The 17995-nt window shown below is 42.0% G+C and overlaps 2 protein-coding genes across 3 annotated transcripts in view; one reads left to right on the top strand and one right to left on the bottom strand.

The window, feature by feature from the left end:
* baiap2l1a (BAR/IMD domain containing adaptor protein 2 like 1a) overlaps positions 1–13434 on the bottom strand; it is a 27610-nt gene extending 14176 nt beyond the window's left edge. For both annotated transcript variants that reach the window (XM_083786979.1, XM_083786980.1), the window contains exons 1-6: positions 13144–13434; positions 12017–12092; positions 11610–11696; positions 2711–2772; positions 1054–1125; positions 450–584 (exon numbers count right to left, since the gene is read on the bottom strand). In XM_083786979.1, the coding sequence (XP_083643105.1) occupies positions 450–584; positions 1054–1125; positions 2711–2772; positions 11610–11696; positions 12017–12092; positions 13144–13194 (483 nt within the window). In that variant the 5' untranslated portion in view covers positions 13195–13434. The remainder of the gene's footprint in view (positions 1–449; positions 585–1053; positions 1126–2710; positions 2773–11609; positions 11697–12016; positions 12093–13143) is intronic.
* tmem130 (transmembrane protein 130) lies at positions 13193–17995 on the top strand (the record flags this gene model as incomplete). Its single annotated transcript, XM_083787578.1, has 6 exons — positions 13193–13202; positions 15604–15775; positions 15868–16016; positions 16248–16332; positions 16852–17054; positions 17886–17995. The coding sequence occupies 6 exons, from the start codon at positions 13193–13195 to the stop codon at positions 17993–17995; spliced, it is 729 nt and encodes a 242-aa protein (XP_083643704.1).

The following is a 17995-nucleotide window of genomic DNA, read 5'->3' as shown; positions in this document are numbered from 1 at the left end:
GTGTCATGCATTTATTTGTGTATATTTGTCCAGTGTGTGTGTGTGCCTTCAGAAAATGCATATATGGATTTACTCCATTTAACATGACCAAAAAAGAATCTAACCACAGTTTAAGGTGTGGTGTCCCGAGTCCCCTGCTCCAGTGCATTCATGAAAGTCATTGGCCCTTAAGGTTGAAAGAGTTTTACCAATGTCACTTCTACAGTATGTCACTTTACTCTGTTAATACATAACTCAAGTACCCTTTTTATTTCTTAGAGTATCCTTACTTGGGAGGTCTCTCATTGACGGGGTTCATCGTACATTCATGGACTAATCTCACTGACAGCAGGAAGCTGCGTTCTCTTCCCCAGGATTAAAACTAAGTCAGTTTTAACCTCACCTCATCTCCTCATGTCATCCCTTGTCATCTCATTCTCATAAACATGTTATCTCAGTGTTCCTCTCACCTCGTTCTCTTTGATTTCATACTTGGAAGCGTGTTTCCCCTGGCTCTTTCTCCTCAGCTTCTTCAGGTCTGTCTGAGAACGATCCAGGGACTCCTGCTTCACCTTGTGTTCTGACTGGTAGCGCTTGAACGTGGCCTATGGGGGACATCCAACATCACATGTCACTCAGACAACAATAGAATGTAAGGGATAGATGAATAGGTGGAGGGATGAACAGTTAGGTGGATGGATGGATGGAGGGAGGCAGGGATACTCAGAATGAAGAATAAAATAATATAATTCTATAGAGATGATCGTAGGATGGATGGATGAAGGGATGAATGGAAGGATGGACGGACGGAAAGACGGAAAGACAGACAGACAGACAGACATAGATAGATAGATAGATAGATAGATAGATAGATAGATAGATAGATAGATAGATAGATAGATAGATAGATAGATAGATAGATAGATAGATAGATAGATAGATAGATAGATAGATAGATAGATAGATAGATAGATAGATAGATAGATAGATAGATAGATAGATAGATAGATAGATAGATAGATAGTATAATGATTATTATTGGGACATGTGAGCGCCACACTATCCATCACTTACGTTCATATATTTTATATCCATCTCCGTCTTCTTCTCCAGCTCGGTGACAATCTCCGTGTGGAACCTCTTGAGCTGTAGACACAATAGTACATATACCACAAGTTAAAATCCAACCTCCTTCAACCCACATGGGCTAATGTGCCCACAGTGTGTATACAGTGTATAGTCACATGGCATTATGGAGTCATTATGATAAATAGAATGGAGTGTGGGAGGTGGAATGTGCGATAATAGGCTGCTGAGTGTAGGCCTGGTTGCCTTATCTGCCTGCTAAGGTTAAAGATTTACAACTTTCCCCTATCACAGATAAGACAGAACGTAACCACATGAACCCTAGCATCCCTATTCTGGGGCGAACATTCAGCTGAAATAGCAGCTCTAAAAGCTCACAACACATTGGATTGTGAAGCTTTGTGAGCTGGTAGATCGGCTATTTTGGAGCGGAGAGGTCTTGAGAGAAAAAAATCACACCCGTGTGAAGTGAGGGGCCATAATATATTAAGGTCTAACTCATGTTGATTAGGTGATGTAATGGTGATGTAAAACAAACGGTGCAAACACAAACATTAAACGCCATTAACAATAAAGAGACAATATGACGTAAATGACACATTATAATAACGTACATTTTCCCTTCATTGTCAATGCGTTTACAAAACAAACATTGAACTAAAGACAAACATTAACATTGTGTACAGGAGGGGCTAGCGCCCCTCAAAAAGGAGTCAGTAGACCTTCTTTGCCTTTTTTTCTATTTTGAAAAACATTTTTGAATAGTTAGAATAGCCAATCTACAAGCTCTCACAACGTGTCAATGTAGATCAAATAGTAAAAAAATAATAAATAGAAAGGCAAAGAAGGGAAGGGATAAGGGGTTTAGCATGGACGAAAATAGAGCCCCTACTAGTGTAGAGCCCGTAGACACCGCCGGTCAACTAAGGGTGTATTGGTTAACTCAGTTTAGAATGATGGAAGCTCAGGGATCGTAGGAGAAGTTCATAATGGTGAAAGTGTGGTAGAGTGCATGCAAGGCAGTGTGAATATGACATTTTATTATACATTTGTTACTCTCTTCGAAGACCTCGTACAGCAGTGTCTTCCCATCTCACAAATTTTGGGGGTATTTGTATCTGCAGTTAATTGCATATTACCTTCATGGCTCTGCCCATTAACAGGCATTCAACGTTTCCCTTTTAACTTGGGGCAATGAAATGTAGTCACGCGGCTCTTTGCTTATCAAACTTTCCCTTTTTTGCCACAACAATGCAAAAACTGTGAACCAAAAAGACGTGAGCCTCTCATATGACCCGAGAAGAATGTTTTAATTGACCAAGTTGTATCCTTTAAGTATGTAAATAATGGGAGCAAAAAGAATGTCCTTACTCCTTAATTATACAAATGATAATTGGCCAGAAGACAAGGCAACTAACTGGCAAGCATGAGGATCCTGGACCTGAGTGAATACCAAAGGTTTTTTCTGATGACATGCCTGCGTTGGGTGTGTGTGTATGTGTGCGTGTGTGCATGTGTGTGTGCCTGCAGCAAATGCCTGCAGTGACCACAAATGCAATGGATTTGTGTGTAGATTAGTCTTTACTTCCTGTGGAACACATATTGCTCGTCCCTGAAGCGTTACAAGGTTAAGTACGTCACTTACATTGTCCTCCAGCTCCTGTTGGAGTTTCATGTGGACCTCTGCGATGTCCACCAGAACCACACCTAAAAGGAAGATCAGAAACAACATTTACTTCGAAAATAATACTCTTTCTATTATTCAGGGTAATACGAATGGTTCCCTACAACACCTTGAGCATGGCTGCCATTCGTCCACTTCAAGAGAAGGCTGCACAACAGCATTGCTCCTAAGTGTTTAGATTACTTTGAAACAGTATGTTACGTTTACTTTCGGCCACAGTTGGCCTTCATCCTGCACTCTCCAAGTCCCCATGGCATTCACACACACATTCACGCCTATTGTACCGGAGCTTCCCACTACAACCACAGTGTTCCAGTGAGTTTAGTCGTACATTTCTTTCTTTTCAAAATCTTTTTATTTTCGTTTTATAACAGTATGCGTGTCAAGTCACAGATTCATAGAAAAATTAAAATTAAAACATTCGATTTTAGTATCAGTGACTGTGGAGTAAACAAACGTACTGTATAAATCACAGAGATCGTGGGCAGACATATTAAGAAGAACGAAAAACATTTTCTCCCCAATTTAGTATAGCCAATTCCCAATTCCCCAGCCTCTCTACAAATACTCCATCTCTGCTAACCTAGTATAGCCAATTCCCAATTCCCCAGCCTCTCTACAAATACTCCATCTCTGCTAACCCCCACAATCAGTCATTGGGAGGGTGAAGAAAGCCTCAGGTCTCCTCCGATACCCGGGCCGTCAAGCCAACATCTTCTTTCCACCCGACAGTGAAAGGTCTCACTAGGGGGGCGTAACGCATGTGGAGGTACACGCTATCCCCCCCACCTCCTCCCTCCCCTGAACAGGCGCCCTGACCACTTGTGGGGATTATCAATGCAGCGACAAAGATGAGCCCTCCCCATTCAGCTTCCCACCCGCGAACACGGCCAATTGTGTTCGTTGGAAGTCGTACATTTCTTTTCAAAATATTTTTATTCAAGTTTAAACAAAAGCCCAGGGGCGCGCATTAGCCCTGCCGTACTGTCAGTGCCTTGCTCAAGAGCACCACAGCAGGCTGTGACGGCCCGGGTATCGGAGGAAACCTGAGGCTTTCTTCACCCTCCCAATGACTGATTGTGGGGGTTAGCAGAGATGGAGTACTTGTAGAGAGGCTGGGGAATTGGGAATTGGCTATACTAAATTGGGGAGAAAATATTTTTCGTTTTTCTTTTGTCTTGAAGGGCCATGTTATGCACAATAACAGTCTTCTTAATATGTCTGCCCACGATCTCTGTGATTTATACAGTACGTTTGTTTACCCCACAGTCACTAAAATCGAATGTTTTAATTTAAATTTTTCTATGAATCTGTGACTTGACACGCATACTGTTAACGAAAAGAAAAAGATTTTGAAAAGAAAAAGAAAGAGCACCACAGCAGTAGTTGCTGAAGAAGAGTGTTTGTCACTTTGTTCCTGTCCTTCACCACATTTTCCCAACAGGTCCCGGGTGGGTATTCAAACAAGCAAACGAGCAGTAGCACCTATTGTGTATTATAATTGATTCTGTGTATCTATCTGATCATATGGCTGCATGCCTCTTGACTACCGTATGTGAATACTGTATGGAACATATCTCACATTTCCTATTTTGTTATTTGTTGTGTATGGCTTATGTGAGAAAGCCAACCAAATCAAAATTCCTTGATTCTGATTTCCGACTATGCCCCAAACAGGGACACAAATCCCTCGAAGGGACATACATAGGTGGCAGATATGACTTTTTGGTAATACATTATTTTGGGGGCATTCAAAACGGTGTGCAGACATCCTCCTTCTCTTTAGTTTATTTTTTTTCTTCGAGCACCTGTTGAATTTTCTTGGATGTGCGTGCACCTCTTCACCACAGACGAACAGATGAACAGGATACCAGGGGAAACCACTCACCAGCTCCGCATGACAACAAGAAGCTGATTTATGACAACCACAATTTGTCATAAGTTGAGACCAATCTCTGTCATCAGGACCAGTTTTGAAAATGTCTGTGTAGACATAAATTTCATCAAGCGTTTTACATATTTCAAAGACAAATTCTCTGTCAAACCAGACACTATTTGAACAGCTGTGAATAAGTAACCTCTACAAAATGCTCTGTTGTTGTGCAGTTAGATACAGAACAATCTCCATTCACAAATCCAGTACACCGTAGATGTGATGTGGGACAATAGGAGCCAGTCAGTCAATACTGTAAACAGAAGGGACAATTAGAGCTACACAGTTTATAGTGCTTCTATGATCACAATGGGGTGAAATCTAGACTATAGGGTTTACTGCAGGACAGACAATGAATGTTCTGGTAAAACCTGTAAAAGCACAGACATAAGAAAGAGTACATCATATCTGAACATTGTTACATCGTGGGTGTTGAATGGGTACACAGAAAGAGTTAATTTAAACATTAAGCATCATCAAGTTAACTACTACATCTGCTATTTTCAAAAGATCTTTGAAAATCTTTTTTTTCGCCTACAAAGACCAAAACTGGGACACCACACACACACACACACACACACACACACACACACACACACACACACACACACACACACACACACACACACAGCCACACACTACTGTATGTGCACCCACACACACCCACACACACCCACACACCCACACACACACACACACACACACACACACACCCGAACACACTTGACCTGACATACACTTGACATATACTTTGGCCCTACTTCACCTCACGCACGCACGCACGCACATGCACGCACACGCACACGCACACACACACACACACACACACACACACACACACAGTCAAACACGCACACATGCACGCACGCACGCACACACACACACACGCACACACACACACATGCACACACTTTACTTCCCTGTGATATCTCCTGCCCTACACTCATAGACAGACTGACCTCAGCTCTGCCGTGGTGAAACAGAGAGCTGTAGCGCTCTGCTTCACTCGACAGGTCCGCTACGGCGTCCAGCTACAACAACATTGCCCTCTGAAGGTCAACAGAACGTACTGGTAAATGCTGCCTTTGTGCTTCAGACGAGGCGGGACGGGACAGGGGCGTTTGGAGGGGTGTGTGTGCAGGGATGTTTATACGGTCCCCAACAACAAACTGCATGCATGAGGGTATCAGATATAGAGAGACTGGGAGAAGTTCGAGCAGGGTGTGGGAGGAATAGGAGGCCATTGTGCACCTGCAAATATCACCTCTGGGGGGGTTTAAGATGTGTAACCGTCTGCTCGTGAGGGCGAGTAAATGTAACAGCATGGTCGATCATTCTAGGATCATAGGGACCTTGTAATAACACTAGGGCTCTGGCCTCCGGCTGTAGTACTAGAGAGGCCATCTGAGAATCAGAAGGTCTCTTGGATAGATAGAAAAACCTTTATTGATCCCACGACTCGCCACAAGGGCGATTTTGTCGCCATGGCAGTTAAAGCAGTCATAAAGACCCAGAGGATAGTTCAACGTGCACACTGTTAAAAATAATTGTGGTGCTGCCTGGGATAGGAAAGGAAAACTGCATACGCCCATGCATTCTTTTCTATGCTATATTTATCAGTGTTTCAGTCAAACAAGGACCTTCACCAGGAGTCAAGGACATGGATATAGACTTTCATGATGAAGTGTTGAAAATAAATAAAGCAGAGAAAAGTGTGTGAGGGAGAAGGACGTTTTCTTTTTAAAGATTCGGATAGGAGTTGTCAGTGAAATGCCTGAAATATAAACATGATGGCCTGATATCCCTGACAGACGGTATAGCACACATGTCATCTAACCACTTAAAGTCAGTCAAATAAACAACCTGAAGAGAGAAGTAACTGGGTCTTATGTAAGTTGGGAAGGAATGAGTTGACAGAAAGAGACAGACAGACATATGAGGGTGAGAGAAAAGGATAGAGAGAAAGAGAGAGAGAGAGAGAGAGAGAGAGAGGCTACAATGTGAACACAACAGAACAAACCCCTGCAGATTTCCTCTCCACGGTAACGAGCTGTGAGAACTGAGGTGTAAAAATGTCAACAGAAGATATGGTTGTCTTCTAAATCTCTGCATGTTCTCTCCCACTGCAGGTGCACAGGGCAACACATTTATGACAGACGTCACTAAAAAATGTTTATTAGGGTAGCATTTGATTGAGTGGGGTGTTTTTGGAAACAAGGGTGGAAACAAGAACAAATTATTCTCAGTTAATGGGACGAACAACAAGAACTTAAAAAGGTTTCCAGTTTCCCATCTGAAAAGAATATAAAGACTTTGCCAGTCATATTTCCTCCATTATTATGATTATGGCAGGTTGATCCAAGTTTAGGGTCTCTGACCGCTGACGGTGTATGCGACGAAGAAAGGGTGATAAAACATGATTTGGGAAAAGTGCACACTCTATGATTATTATACTCCTTTATCCAAATCTGCCCTTCCGCTCTAGCCAGCAGATAAGGTTGTTTGATTTAATCAAAATACATGCTCAGGGTCTCAATTCTGTGATTGTGGGGAGGATTTGAAAATGCACATTGGAGCGTGACATGCTTTAAAAGCTGTTACCTTGTTACTGTAAACATGAGAGCGAAACGCCTCAATAGGTACACAAACCAACACCTGTGCCACAAGTATCAAATAGCTGTTTTATGAGTCTGTTGATGGGACACACAGCAACGCCTTGAGCACTCACCATACGTGATGTTATTTATGAGCTGTTTGAGCCCTTGTGGACACATAATCCCTGTCTAGGATAATGTTTGATAAGGCGGTTACAGGAAACAGTGAAAGTATACGAGATAAGTACGTTTCGACCCTGGTCTGATAACTGTTATACATGAACTATCTTTGTGTTACTTGTTCTTGTTACCGTCTGCTGACCAGAGAAAACCTGAACTTTGTAGAACTCACTATTAGGGCTGGAAATCAAGGTGGACTTCACAGTTGGCCCCGAGACTGTGTCAATTCAGCCTGATATCGTATAAAATATGGCCACCACCTATCTGAGTCAGGATGACTGAGTTTCTCCCTTCAGTGCATTCCGTTCCATGCAGGCAGACAGAGAGTGAGTGTTTGGCCGTTGCCACAGATGAGCCACACCCAAGGCCAGCCTTTCTGATTTCATTTCATATGAATGTGTCACCAGCATGAATGTCAAATTGATTATAGTACTTTGAGTGGAGCAATCCTTGTTTTAACCACTCTCCACCTGGCACCTTTCAACCCTCATATAGGCAAAACAAGAAAATACAATAAAAAGCAAAAATAGTAGATCTAAAAGCTCACAATGCATCGCAAGGCAATTGTGAGTTTGTAGATCGTCGATTATTTTTTCTTTTTTTTTAAATACTCTGGGCTGCTATGCACATGCAGTGCTCACATCTAGAGTTCGGGCCCACAGTTTCTCTCTGACTTCACTACTGTACAAACATTAGATAAAATATCATTATCTACAAGCTCACAGTCACAATGCACCGCAACGTGACGTGTTGTGAGCTTGTAGGTCGGCTATTTTTGGTGAATATATTTTGTGTAGAGGGGGAAAAAACTATGTTTATGAATGTAAGTTGGTTAAATATGTCCGTTGGTTAAATATAGGCTTGCATATGTGAACTTAAATATCTGCAGTTGTCTAGTCCCACTACATCCCATAAACTGGAGGGATATGGGTGTTGAATTAGCTAGTTGCACACACACACAGGGGTTAAAAACATGATCTCTTGGCAGAGATAACCCAAGCCTTTAGTTTAATGGTTGATGGAGGTCTTAATAAGTGTTTGTTTGGAGAGCTGTGGAGTGTGACATGGGTATGTGGCACTGGCTCTGAGGAGTTCTGGCCTGGTGAACACTGAATGGGATCAAAAGAATAGGAGCAAACATGGACATTTACCTTTACTTTACCTTGGTCATGATTATTAGTATTCTGTATTTTTTACATTTCATTCAGCATAGCTGCTGTGACATACATACTGAACTAAATCTAAATCCCAAGCCACCCACTTCACTTCAGAAGAAAATACAGCATAAATAAGAAATATGTCAAGCTTGTGAAATTACCATTAACCATGACATTAAATCTACTTCAAAAAGAAGGTAGGATGTCCGCACACCGTTCTTAAGAACGACGTGCGGACATCCTACCTTCTTTCTGTATGTACATTTTTTGTTCAGCACCCGTCAACCTTTTTATTTAGATGTGCGTGTTTCCATTTTGGATCTATTTATCTCATTAAATCTACTTCAAACATAAGATGTGTCCTCTCAAATGTTCATGCTCTGAAAACTAAACACACACACACACACACACACACACACACACACACACACACATACACACACACGGCATATGCCATTTACCATGTCTCTTACTGACAGCATGCCTCGATATCTCAGTAAAAAACAAAATCTGCCGAGGCTTGACAAACAACTGGGATAAAAGGTGGAAGGGGTGGGGACCACTCTATTCTTTCAATAACATTTTCATTCTCTCAGTCTCAAAACCTGCGGCTTTTTCAAGTGCTGTGGCAACTCCCCATGGAGTCCACTCTCGCTCCCAGTGCAGGAAACGTCAAATTGTAGAACCATTGAAAACTACGACCACCATCTATATGGTATGATGGATAGTATGGTCATTTTACACACTACAATAGCGGGGACTGTGTAATGTATTACCATGAGAATGGTAGTTTTCTCTCTTTATCAAGGGTTCTACTAACAAATTACTGGTAAAAGTTGACTTAGTTGATTAAATGACCACACACTGGAGGACGTGGCAAATATGGGTCATTGAAGTAGGAGAAGTGGGAATGTTATCGGTATCACTTCTCCAAGCAATTAGAGACGATAAGCTGACGGTTCTCTATGAAAGTGGTTCTCAAAGTAGGGTCCTGGGGCCCCAGGGCATCCTACGAAAACAAAACAAAAACATGTATGCCTTTATTTAATATTTTGGCCAGAGCTTGTAGATCGTCTATTTTTGAAAACTTGAAAAAGTATTTTCAAAAGCCACAAGGAAGAAAGAAGGGGGTCAAACCGGGTTCACACAATACTGTGGGTAGAACAGCAAACAGCCACAAAGTCTGCTCATCTGTGCTTTCAAAGGGCCTAATTAAACACGTTAAATTACAAAACAAACGGTCCTTTTCTCTTGCTCTGTGTGTATGTGCAGAGAGATAGACAATGCCTTGGGACTTGACTTGTACAACTAGAGGACTTACTGTGGCCACAGGCCGCAATATGAAATTAATTGGTGATAGAATTTTGGTGAAAACAAATCCTTTAAGCTTTTCAGTGTCACTCACTGTCAAAACTGTCAAACTATGTTAGAATGCACGCTATTGCATTTTACAATAATCCCTTAATAATACTAAATTCTGTGTACAGAACACTCTTGTGCCTTAGCTAGGAACTTAGTAGCCATATTTTACTATTTTGAAAAGTATTTTAAATTTTAAAATAGTTGTGACCTGTTAGATTTATTTGAACTATTTGAAAATGTTTTTCAAAAATAGTAAAAATGTCAAAAACGTTTAGGGATAAGGGGTAAGGGGCAAATTAGGGCCCTGTGTGCTTAATCCTAATCTGATTCTATATCGTCCTTTTGAGATTTACGTACGACCAAAATAACGCTGTTGTCTTCAACAATTGAGCATAACGTTGCATGAAGAAGCTTAAATTAGACTCTAAAAAATCAGAAGTCAGAACCATGCACGTCACTCCCCATATTTGGTGAGACCAGATGGAGGGATGGGGTGAAGATCGAGACAGTGTAAGAGTCTCTTCTCTGTCTCTGTCTGTTTGTTCTGTCTGTTTGCCACTTCTCCCTGAATGCACAGTGTGTGAGAGAATTCACAGGGTCTTGCTGAAGGACTGACTGAAGAGCTAGCATTTATAGAAGAAGAATATGCCTTTTAAAAAGATACACCCGTGTCATGTGACATGTCTGGTCAATTAATTGGCATATTGAGTGGACTCTTGTCCTGTATAATTATGTTATTACTGTATGTGAGCGCAACACACTAAGTTGGGCCCTTGTTGTCAGTGTTTGAGGAATTTGGTCTTTTCTATAACATTTCATTCTATGGATAAAGATGCGGTATAGGTGCACGTGTGCAGTGCGCACACGCACGCACACACTGTAAATGCCTGTGTGTGTCCATAGAATGTGTGTGTGTGTGTGTGTGTGTCTGTGCGCGTGCACACAACCCAGGCGTACAAACGGGCATACATTCCACACACTTCAAATACACAAAAAAGTAATTAAAAAGTGAGCTAGAGGGAGTAAAGCAAGCATAATAGACATTCTCTCTTCACTCTGTGGTCACTGGTCAGGTTTGTGAAAAAAAGAGGAACACAGCACTGGATCCTTTTAACATGGGTCTTTGTATAATACAACCTAAGTTACCTTCCACAGACCCTTTCTGCAGCATCGAGCTTGACAGCACAATGCAAAAAATGCGTCTTACTGGATCTTAACAACATAGAGTTACTAGTCCCCCTGGATAAAACTGGTCATAATTTTGTCATAGCTGTGGAAACATATGATGGAGAATGAATAGCAGCCTGTGTAAGCTTAATGGTAGGCTTAGAGACACAAAAGAGGAGCAACAGAAATTCAATTACTGATGGAAAGGTATTAAGTGTTGTTTACATAAGCAGAAATATGTCTGGTTAACTGTTAAGGAAGAGTGATCATTTGTTGGGGTGAACAAGGTGAACAAGGCTAGGTCGTACTTATATGCAGTTCACTAGTGTTCTACATTGCTCTAATCATAATGTTTGTTGATAAGAAAGCGCAACAACGCGTAACACATGCGGAATGCTAGGTGCTTTCGGTTATAGTGGGTACCATAGTTTGATTGGGGGAGGTGTTGTTACTGGTATGAAACTCACCAAGTTCTCTAGAGACGGGTGACACAGCAGCGTTTTCTCCAATCTTTGACACAGCATCAAAGTAGGCCTTCCCGGCAAGGGTCATCGCTATGAACAAAGAGATACACAAGACATCAACAAATAGTGGTTTTACTTTTAGAGACACACTGGTGTGGCAATTGTACTGTGAAAACCCAGCAAACAAAGTTTAGAAAAACAAAAAATGTATACACATTGGAGTGAGCACAGCCACAGACTATAGCAAATGCATACAATATCACACAAAGTTAGTGGTTTTTACTGAAGTATCTCTAGTCTATATCATGACTTGAGCCTTCACAGAGGCTCAGGTCAATAATAAAATCATAACATGCCAATTATAAAACACTTTTATGTGTCGAGTAACAAATGGTATGTATGGTATGTACCTGTGACCGATTTCTCATAGTTTTTCCCCAGATTGACCAGGTTCCTTAGACCTGGGTTGAAGTTTTCCATCACATTCTAGAACAAAGAGAGGAAAGATTATGATGAAGGAATACGTGACGATCCATTCATAGCTGTCATTTTCGAGGTACTGTTGCAACACACAGGTAGGCTACAAACCACAGGTATGACCCCCCTATCTTTGTCTCACTCTCTCTCTCGCTCACACACAAGCACACACGCGCACGCACACACACACACACGCATACACACACACACGCACGCACGCACGCACGCACGCACGCACGCACACGCACACACACACACACACACACACACACTCATACAAGCCCATTTCTTAGCGTGGGTGGATATGATATGCAGACTCTGTGTTAATCTAAACCTTAAACACAAAAATGGCGTGCCACTGTTTGTTTGGCTCCTCCAGAACTCCAGAAGAGAATAATAAAAAATGTTCAATGTTTAACTTGACCCTTCACATTTTACAGCTCTGTGAGAGAGCGAAGTCCCTCACAAAGTTGTTGCTATTTTTGCAGCATGAACCTCAACCCTTCCTATTGAAATGCCTTGACAATCAAGTGCTGTTCACCTCTTTCTCTCTCTCCCTCTCTCTATTCCCCAGGCACACCCTCAATAGAACAATGAAGGGGCAGGTATGCCTTTACTTGCACTCTATGAACAGGAAAAAAGGAACAGAACACAGTGAGGGAAAATAGAGAAACAGGTTCCTATACTCTTTCTCCCAGCCTTGCTTAAACTGTGGCATGTTGTAAATTGCAGGTATAATTCACCTCAAACAATGACACAGACACACACAAGCCCCAGTTCTTGAAACTGAGGGGGGGACTTAAGGAGATTGACAAAATGGGCAATTACAAATAAGTGCTCCAACTGCAGTGCGTCTTTTTTTAACTTCATGTGTAGTCATATCTCCTAAATTTAAAACAGGGTGTGTCCCTGGCATTTGAATTTCTGTGTTATTGTTGTTCGAGCAATCAAACATGGCACGACTATCTTGATAACATCAATATTATAAAAATAGAAACTAGAGGAAAACAATCTTCTAGCATTGGTTGTCACCAAGCATCTTGCAAGCTCCTTCACTCACCTTATATGTACTTTCAGTAAGCTTGTTCACGTCTTCTGGAACTCGAGACATGTCTGCGGGTATAACCTAAGTCCCCTATAAGATGGGGGGGGAAGAAAATAAATAAAAAAATAGCCTGGCTCTATTATTCCGACCACTCAAAAAAAAAAGTGTAAATCCAAGTCTTTCCCCACGTTAACGTTGGTTCCACGCTCTTGGCACCGTGGTCCCTCTCTGCATGCGTGCATGGGGGTCTCAACGCGCGATCAACACAGTAGAAAGCGATCAGATGTTTCCCTGGTCAAAACGAGACGACACTGTTACTGACGGCCGGGCTTCTCCGTGAGGGAGCCGGTGTGTGGCAGCGGTGGGGGGCGGGGGCGTGACGACACGCCACTAGTCAAGCACTTTCGGTGTTGCGTTCATTAGAATTTGGGATGACATGTCAGGGCTGGGCACCTCGTGCTCTCTTCTCTGTGTGTGTGTGTGTGTGTGTGTGTGTGTGTGTGTGTGTGTGAGTGTGTGTGTGTGTGTGTGTGTGTGTGTGTGTGTGTGTGTGTGTGTGTGTGTGTGTGTGTGTGTGTGTGTGTGTGTGTGTGTGCGTGCGTGCGTGTGCGTGTGCGTGTGAGTGTGCGCGCGCGCTAATCAGGACTTTTCAGGAAGTGGTTGCCTGGTTGGGGAGAGGAGAGAGAAATGATGGACATGCATCAAAGGGTGACGGGTCAGACTCAGACACTCGAACCCATGGGTCGGCTACCAAAGGCATATGCGCTCCATCAGGTGAGCTTGAGCCACGAGGGCACGGTGGGCACCCTAAAAAAGTGACCCTATAGCTTATTCTATTTTATAAATGTATTATATACCGGTAATATTTTTTGTCAGTTATACCAAGTTAGTGTATTTTCTATAGTAGCCTATTCGTACGAGTTTCAGTTGAGTTGAGAATGCCCAAAACCAGATAACTGGACGGGCACGACATTTCCAGATAGTTTCCCCGCGATTGTATATTTGGCGCCCCCAGGTGGATATTTATTTAGTCGAAGAAAAAGAGAGAAAGGTGCTGATGTTAAAGGTATATTCAGTGATTTCACTCAAAAAACCTTAGGTTTCGTTTTTGGCTGTGGGACCCAGCCTTTCGTCCAATCAGGATAGAGAGTCAAAAACGAAACCTAAGGTTTTTTGACCACCAGGGGTTAACTGGGGACAGGGAGGAACTCCTTATATGGTCAGCACACTCTATAGTAGGGAGGATTATCACAACAAAACAAAAAAATAAGTGATATTTGAATTAAGTGAAATCACTGAATATACCTTTAAGCTTCCAGACCTAAACGAGCCCCCATTATCCCCATAAAACAACATAATCATTGAATACTTGAATTGCTTTAGCCTTTATAACAATGAATGTTGAAATATGGAATTACATTTATATTTTGTTCAGGGAGTAGAGTCAGTACCCATTTAAAGCAATGCAACTTTATCTAACTGGAAGAGGCAGGCCACTGTACAAAAGGGTCACTGTTGAGCCAAGCACATGATTGACACGCATGGTGTTGATTTTAAGATTGTACAGTATTGATACAGAAGAAAACACATACCCTTCTGATGGCTCCAACAGACCACAACTCCAACCATCTCCATGTCCTATAAGTATTTTTGTATACATTTCTGAGGTCTTCTATTCGCCTCCTCTGCAAGTGGACACGCGCATATGCATCGGTAATTAGGATACAATATGGTAAATGTTTAATTGGTGATATATTGTTTATTTAACTTTACTCATTGGATATATTTTTTTTATTAAACTTTCAGGCATATAGGTTTGTGGATCTTGGCATGTCTTCCCCTGATACTGGACCTTCGAGTGGCTGTGGTGGCAGATCCTGTCAACACTTTGGGTAGGCTATATTCAAACAGTTCAGCTTTCTTTAAGTATGTCGTAAGTCATTATCTTTTGTGATGAAGCCCATTATGTTGTCAGATTTATTAAGTAGCAATACCACATAAATATAAATACTCTGTTACGAGTTACGAGTTATGTTCTGCATTCTAAATATTATTTGAATAAAAGTATTGGCATCACAAGACAAGATAGTACTAGTAGTAATACTGTAAAAGTGCTCATTATGCAGAATGGCCAATTAATGACATTGTATAAGTTAATAAATGTTTTGTAAGAGTAATCTAAATCTGCGATATAACTAGTAACTGAAGCTGTCAAATAATTAGTAGAATAAAACAATTTGCCTCTGAGATGACATGTAGTGGAGTAGGCCTTAAAGTATAAATCAACAGAAAGTAAAACAGTAAAGTAAAGCCCTACTGTACACCGATATTTGACTAAAGTATATTCTTGAGTAAATGTACTTAGTTACTTTCCATCAGTGCACTACAAACGATATCGGCTAATATGCAAAAGGGTTACTTTACTCAACTGACTGGTGGCCTCATTGTCTGATAACTACACTTTCATATATTTAGAAAATGTTGCAGGGAAGTTGGTGTTCTACCAGAAGCAAGGAAATGCCACCTTAGTGCGAGACACTGGAGAGCTGGCCTCGGATGTCCCAACCGAAGCTATGTTTCAGTTGTTCGACCCGCAGAAGTCTTTACGCACGGCCAAGTTTACCTACACGTGGGATTTTGGAAACGGGTATGACACTGAGAGTTTTTTTTTTTTTTTTTTAATGTAAATTTAGCATTCCTAAATTACCGTATAACATTTCGCCCCTTCTTCTAACGCAGAGCGGTGATTGAAGGAACGGAGCCAGTTGTGCAATACAACTATGCAGAGTCAGGGAACTATACTCTGCGCTTGAAGGTGGGGGCTGAGATGGAAGACGAGGAGGAAGAGGGAATTGAAGGCCTCTATTCCATAAATTTAAAAGTCCTGGGTTTGTAAATCCACATATTATAATATTTATTAAATGTAGGTCTACATAGTAATGTAATAAGTGCATAGCCTATTAGCCTATAATGTTGCTATGCTTAATCTAGCAATTCTTAAATCTCTGCGTCAGTGTACCATTTGTGAAACATTATAGAGATAATGGCTCTGTCCTTTGTAGGGGAAAGTTTTGTGAAATTGTGAAATCAGCCAATGACGCAAAGCATTTATTTTCTAGATACCATCAAAAGCATTGACATGGAGGGGCCCACATCATTCCGTGTGTCTCAAAACTCAAGTTTGGCTTTCCACGTAGACGGGAGGTAAGTTGTTTACTAGTTTCTGTGAAAGCAATAGTCCCCTTCATTCCGTGTTTATGAAAGATACCATGTAATGACGGCTGACTGACTGACTCATTCGTCAATTTCTGTGACGAACCTGGAGCGCTGGATCGGGAACCAGGTCATGATCACTGTATCTTCACCATCTCAGAGTCACCTGACACCCCTCCCCCAACACACACACACTCATTCCAGTCTCTCTCTCTCTTTTTCTCACTTTCTCTCCCTCATCACCGTTTCAACCCCCCCTCTCATTCACTGTTGCTTTACTGTAATCCTCCCTTCCTCTGTCTGTCTGTTTCCTACTTTCTTTCTGTCATCTCCCAACCATCTCCTCCAATATTATAACTCCTCCTGTCTCTGCTCTCTCTTTGTTTCTCTGTGTGTGTGTGTGTGTGTGTGTGTGTGTGTGTGTGTGTGTGTGTGTGTGTGTGTGTGTGTGTCTCTCTTGATCTCCCTCTCCCTCTGTACCTCTGTCTCTCTCTCTCTGTCTCTCCTCAGTCCCCCCATGTGGGTATGTTGGCGGATTCTGCCCGACTGCTTGTCAGAACCACCGGTGGGCTGCACTCTGACCATGATAAACACCAACACGCTACAGCTCAACTACACCTTCACCTCCACAGGGCTGCACTGCCTCGACATCAGTGCCCGCAATGACGTCAGCAAGCTACAGACCTCCTACAGCATATACGTCAGCAGGAACCGTGAGTTGACCGTCACGCCTGACAGAGGACAGTGACAGGGCAGGGAGGGAGAGGTGGTGGTACAGGATAGCTTACTGTATACTTTGTCATATGACAGTGTATAGGTGTACATTTATTATAGGCTTTAGTCAGTTAAACCCTGGCATCCTAATTTTGGGTATGTACATTTTTCTATGGACGATCTACAAGCTCACAACGAAACGTATGAATGTATAGTTACACAGGCAGAGCGACAGTTCAGAGTTCAGCCACTCAAGACAAAAGAAGCCACCCTAGCATCCCTATTCTGGGGTGAACATCCATTGAAAATAGTAGATCTACAATCTCAACCCCATCAAGTTATTTAGTCTAGACTAGAGAGAAAGAGGGAAAGGGTTAACGGGTTTCAGTGGATAACAGTGGGCTTCACACCGAAGCATGCAGACACATGTCTGCTGTGTTCAATTGATTCGACTCTGTTAGCTGGCACCATGGCAGTTCAGAGAACTTGTGATCCGACATAAAAAACAAGATAATTGCTTTTTAATGTCAACCGAGCAGACTACAAACCATGATATCTTCTCCTGCCATCGCATCGTATAGTATAGACCTAAGTTATATTCAAACTCACCTACGTTTGCTGCCAGGCATTTTACATGAAAAGTGTATCTGGTGTGCCAAATGTGTTCCTGATGAAGCATATAGAATGAAAACCAGTGCATATTTCACTGTCTCCTCGGAGTTGGGCACTTCTCTTCTACGCTACCTAACCTGGCCTGGTATTCTATCTAAAAAGTGTATGATTGCGTGATGACTAATTTACTGTCTTTCTTATCCTTGTATTAACCACAGCGCTCAGTCATCTGTTCTTCATCCTGCCATGTGTGGCTGTTTTCTTGGCCATGTTTTCCTTCATCACAGTCACAGTCTGTCGCCCACGAATTCAGAAGCAGGTACCGTAA

Source organism: Protomyctophum parallelum, assembly GCF_964188405.1.
Source record: "Protomyctophum parallelum genome assembly, chromosome: 17".
Taxonomy (NCBI): domain Eukaryota; kingdom Metazoa; phylum Chordata; class Actinopteri; order Myctophiformes; family Myctophidae; genus Protomyctophum; species Protomyctophum parallelum.
This window is presented reverse-complemented; position numbering and strand designations above follow the sequence as displayed.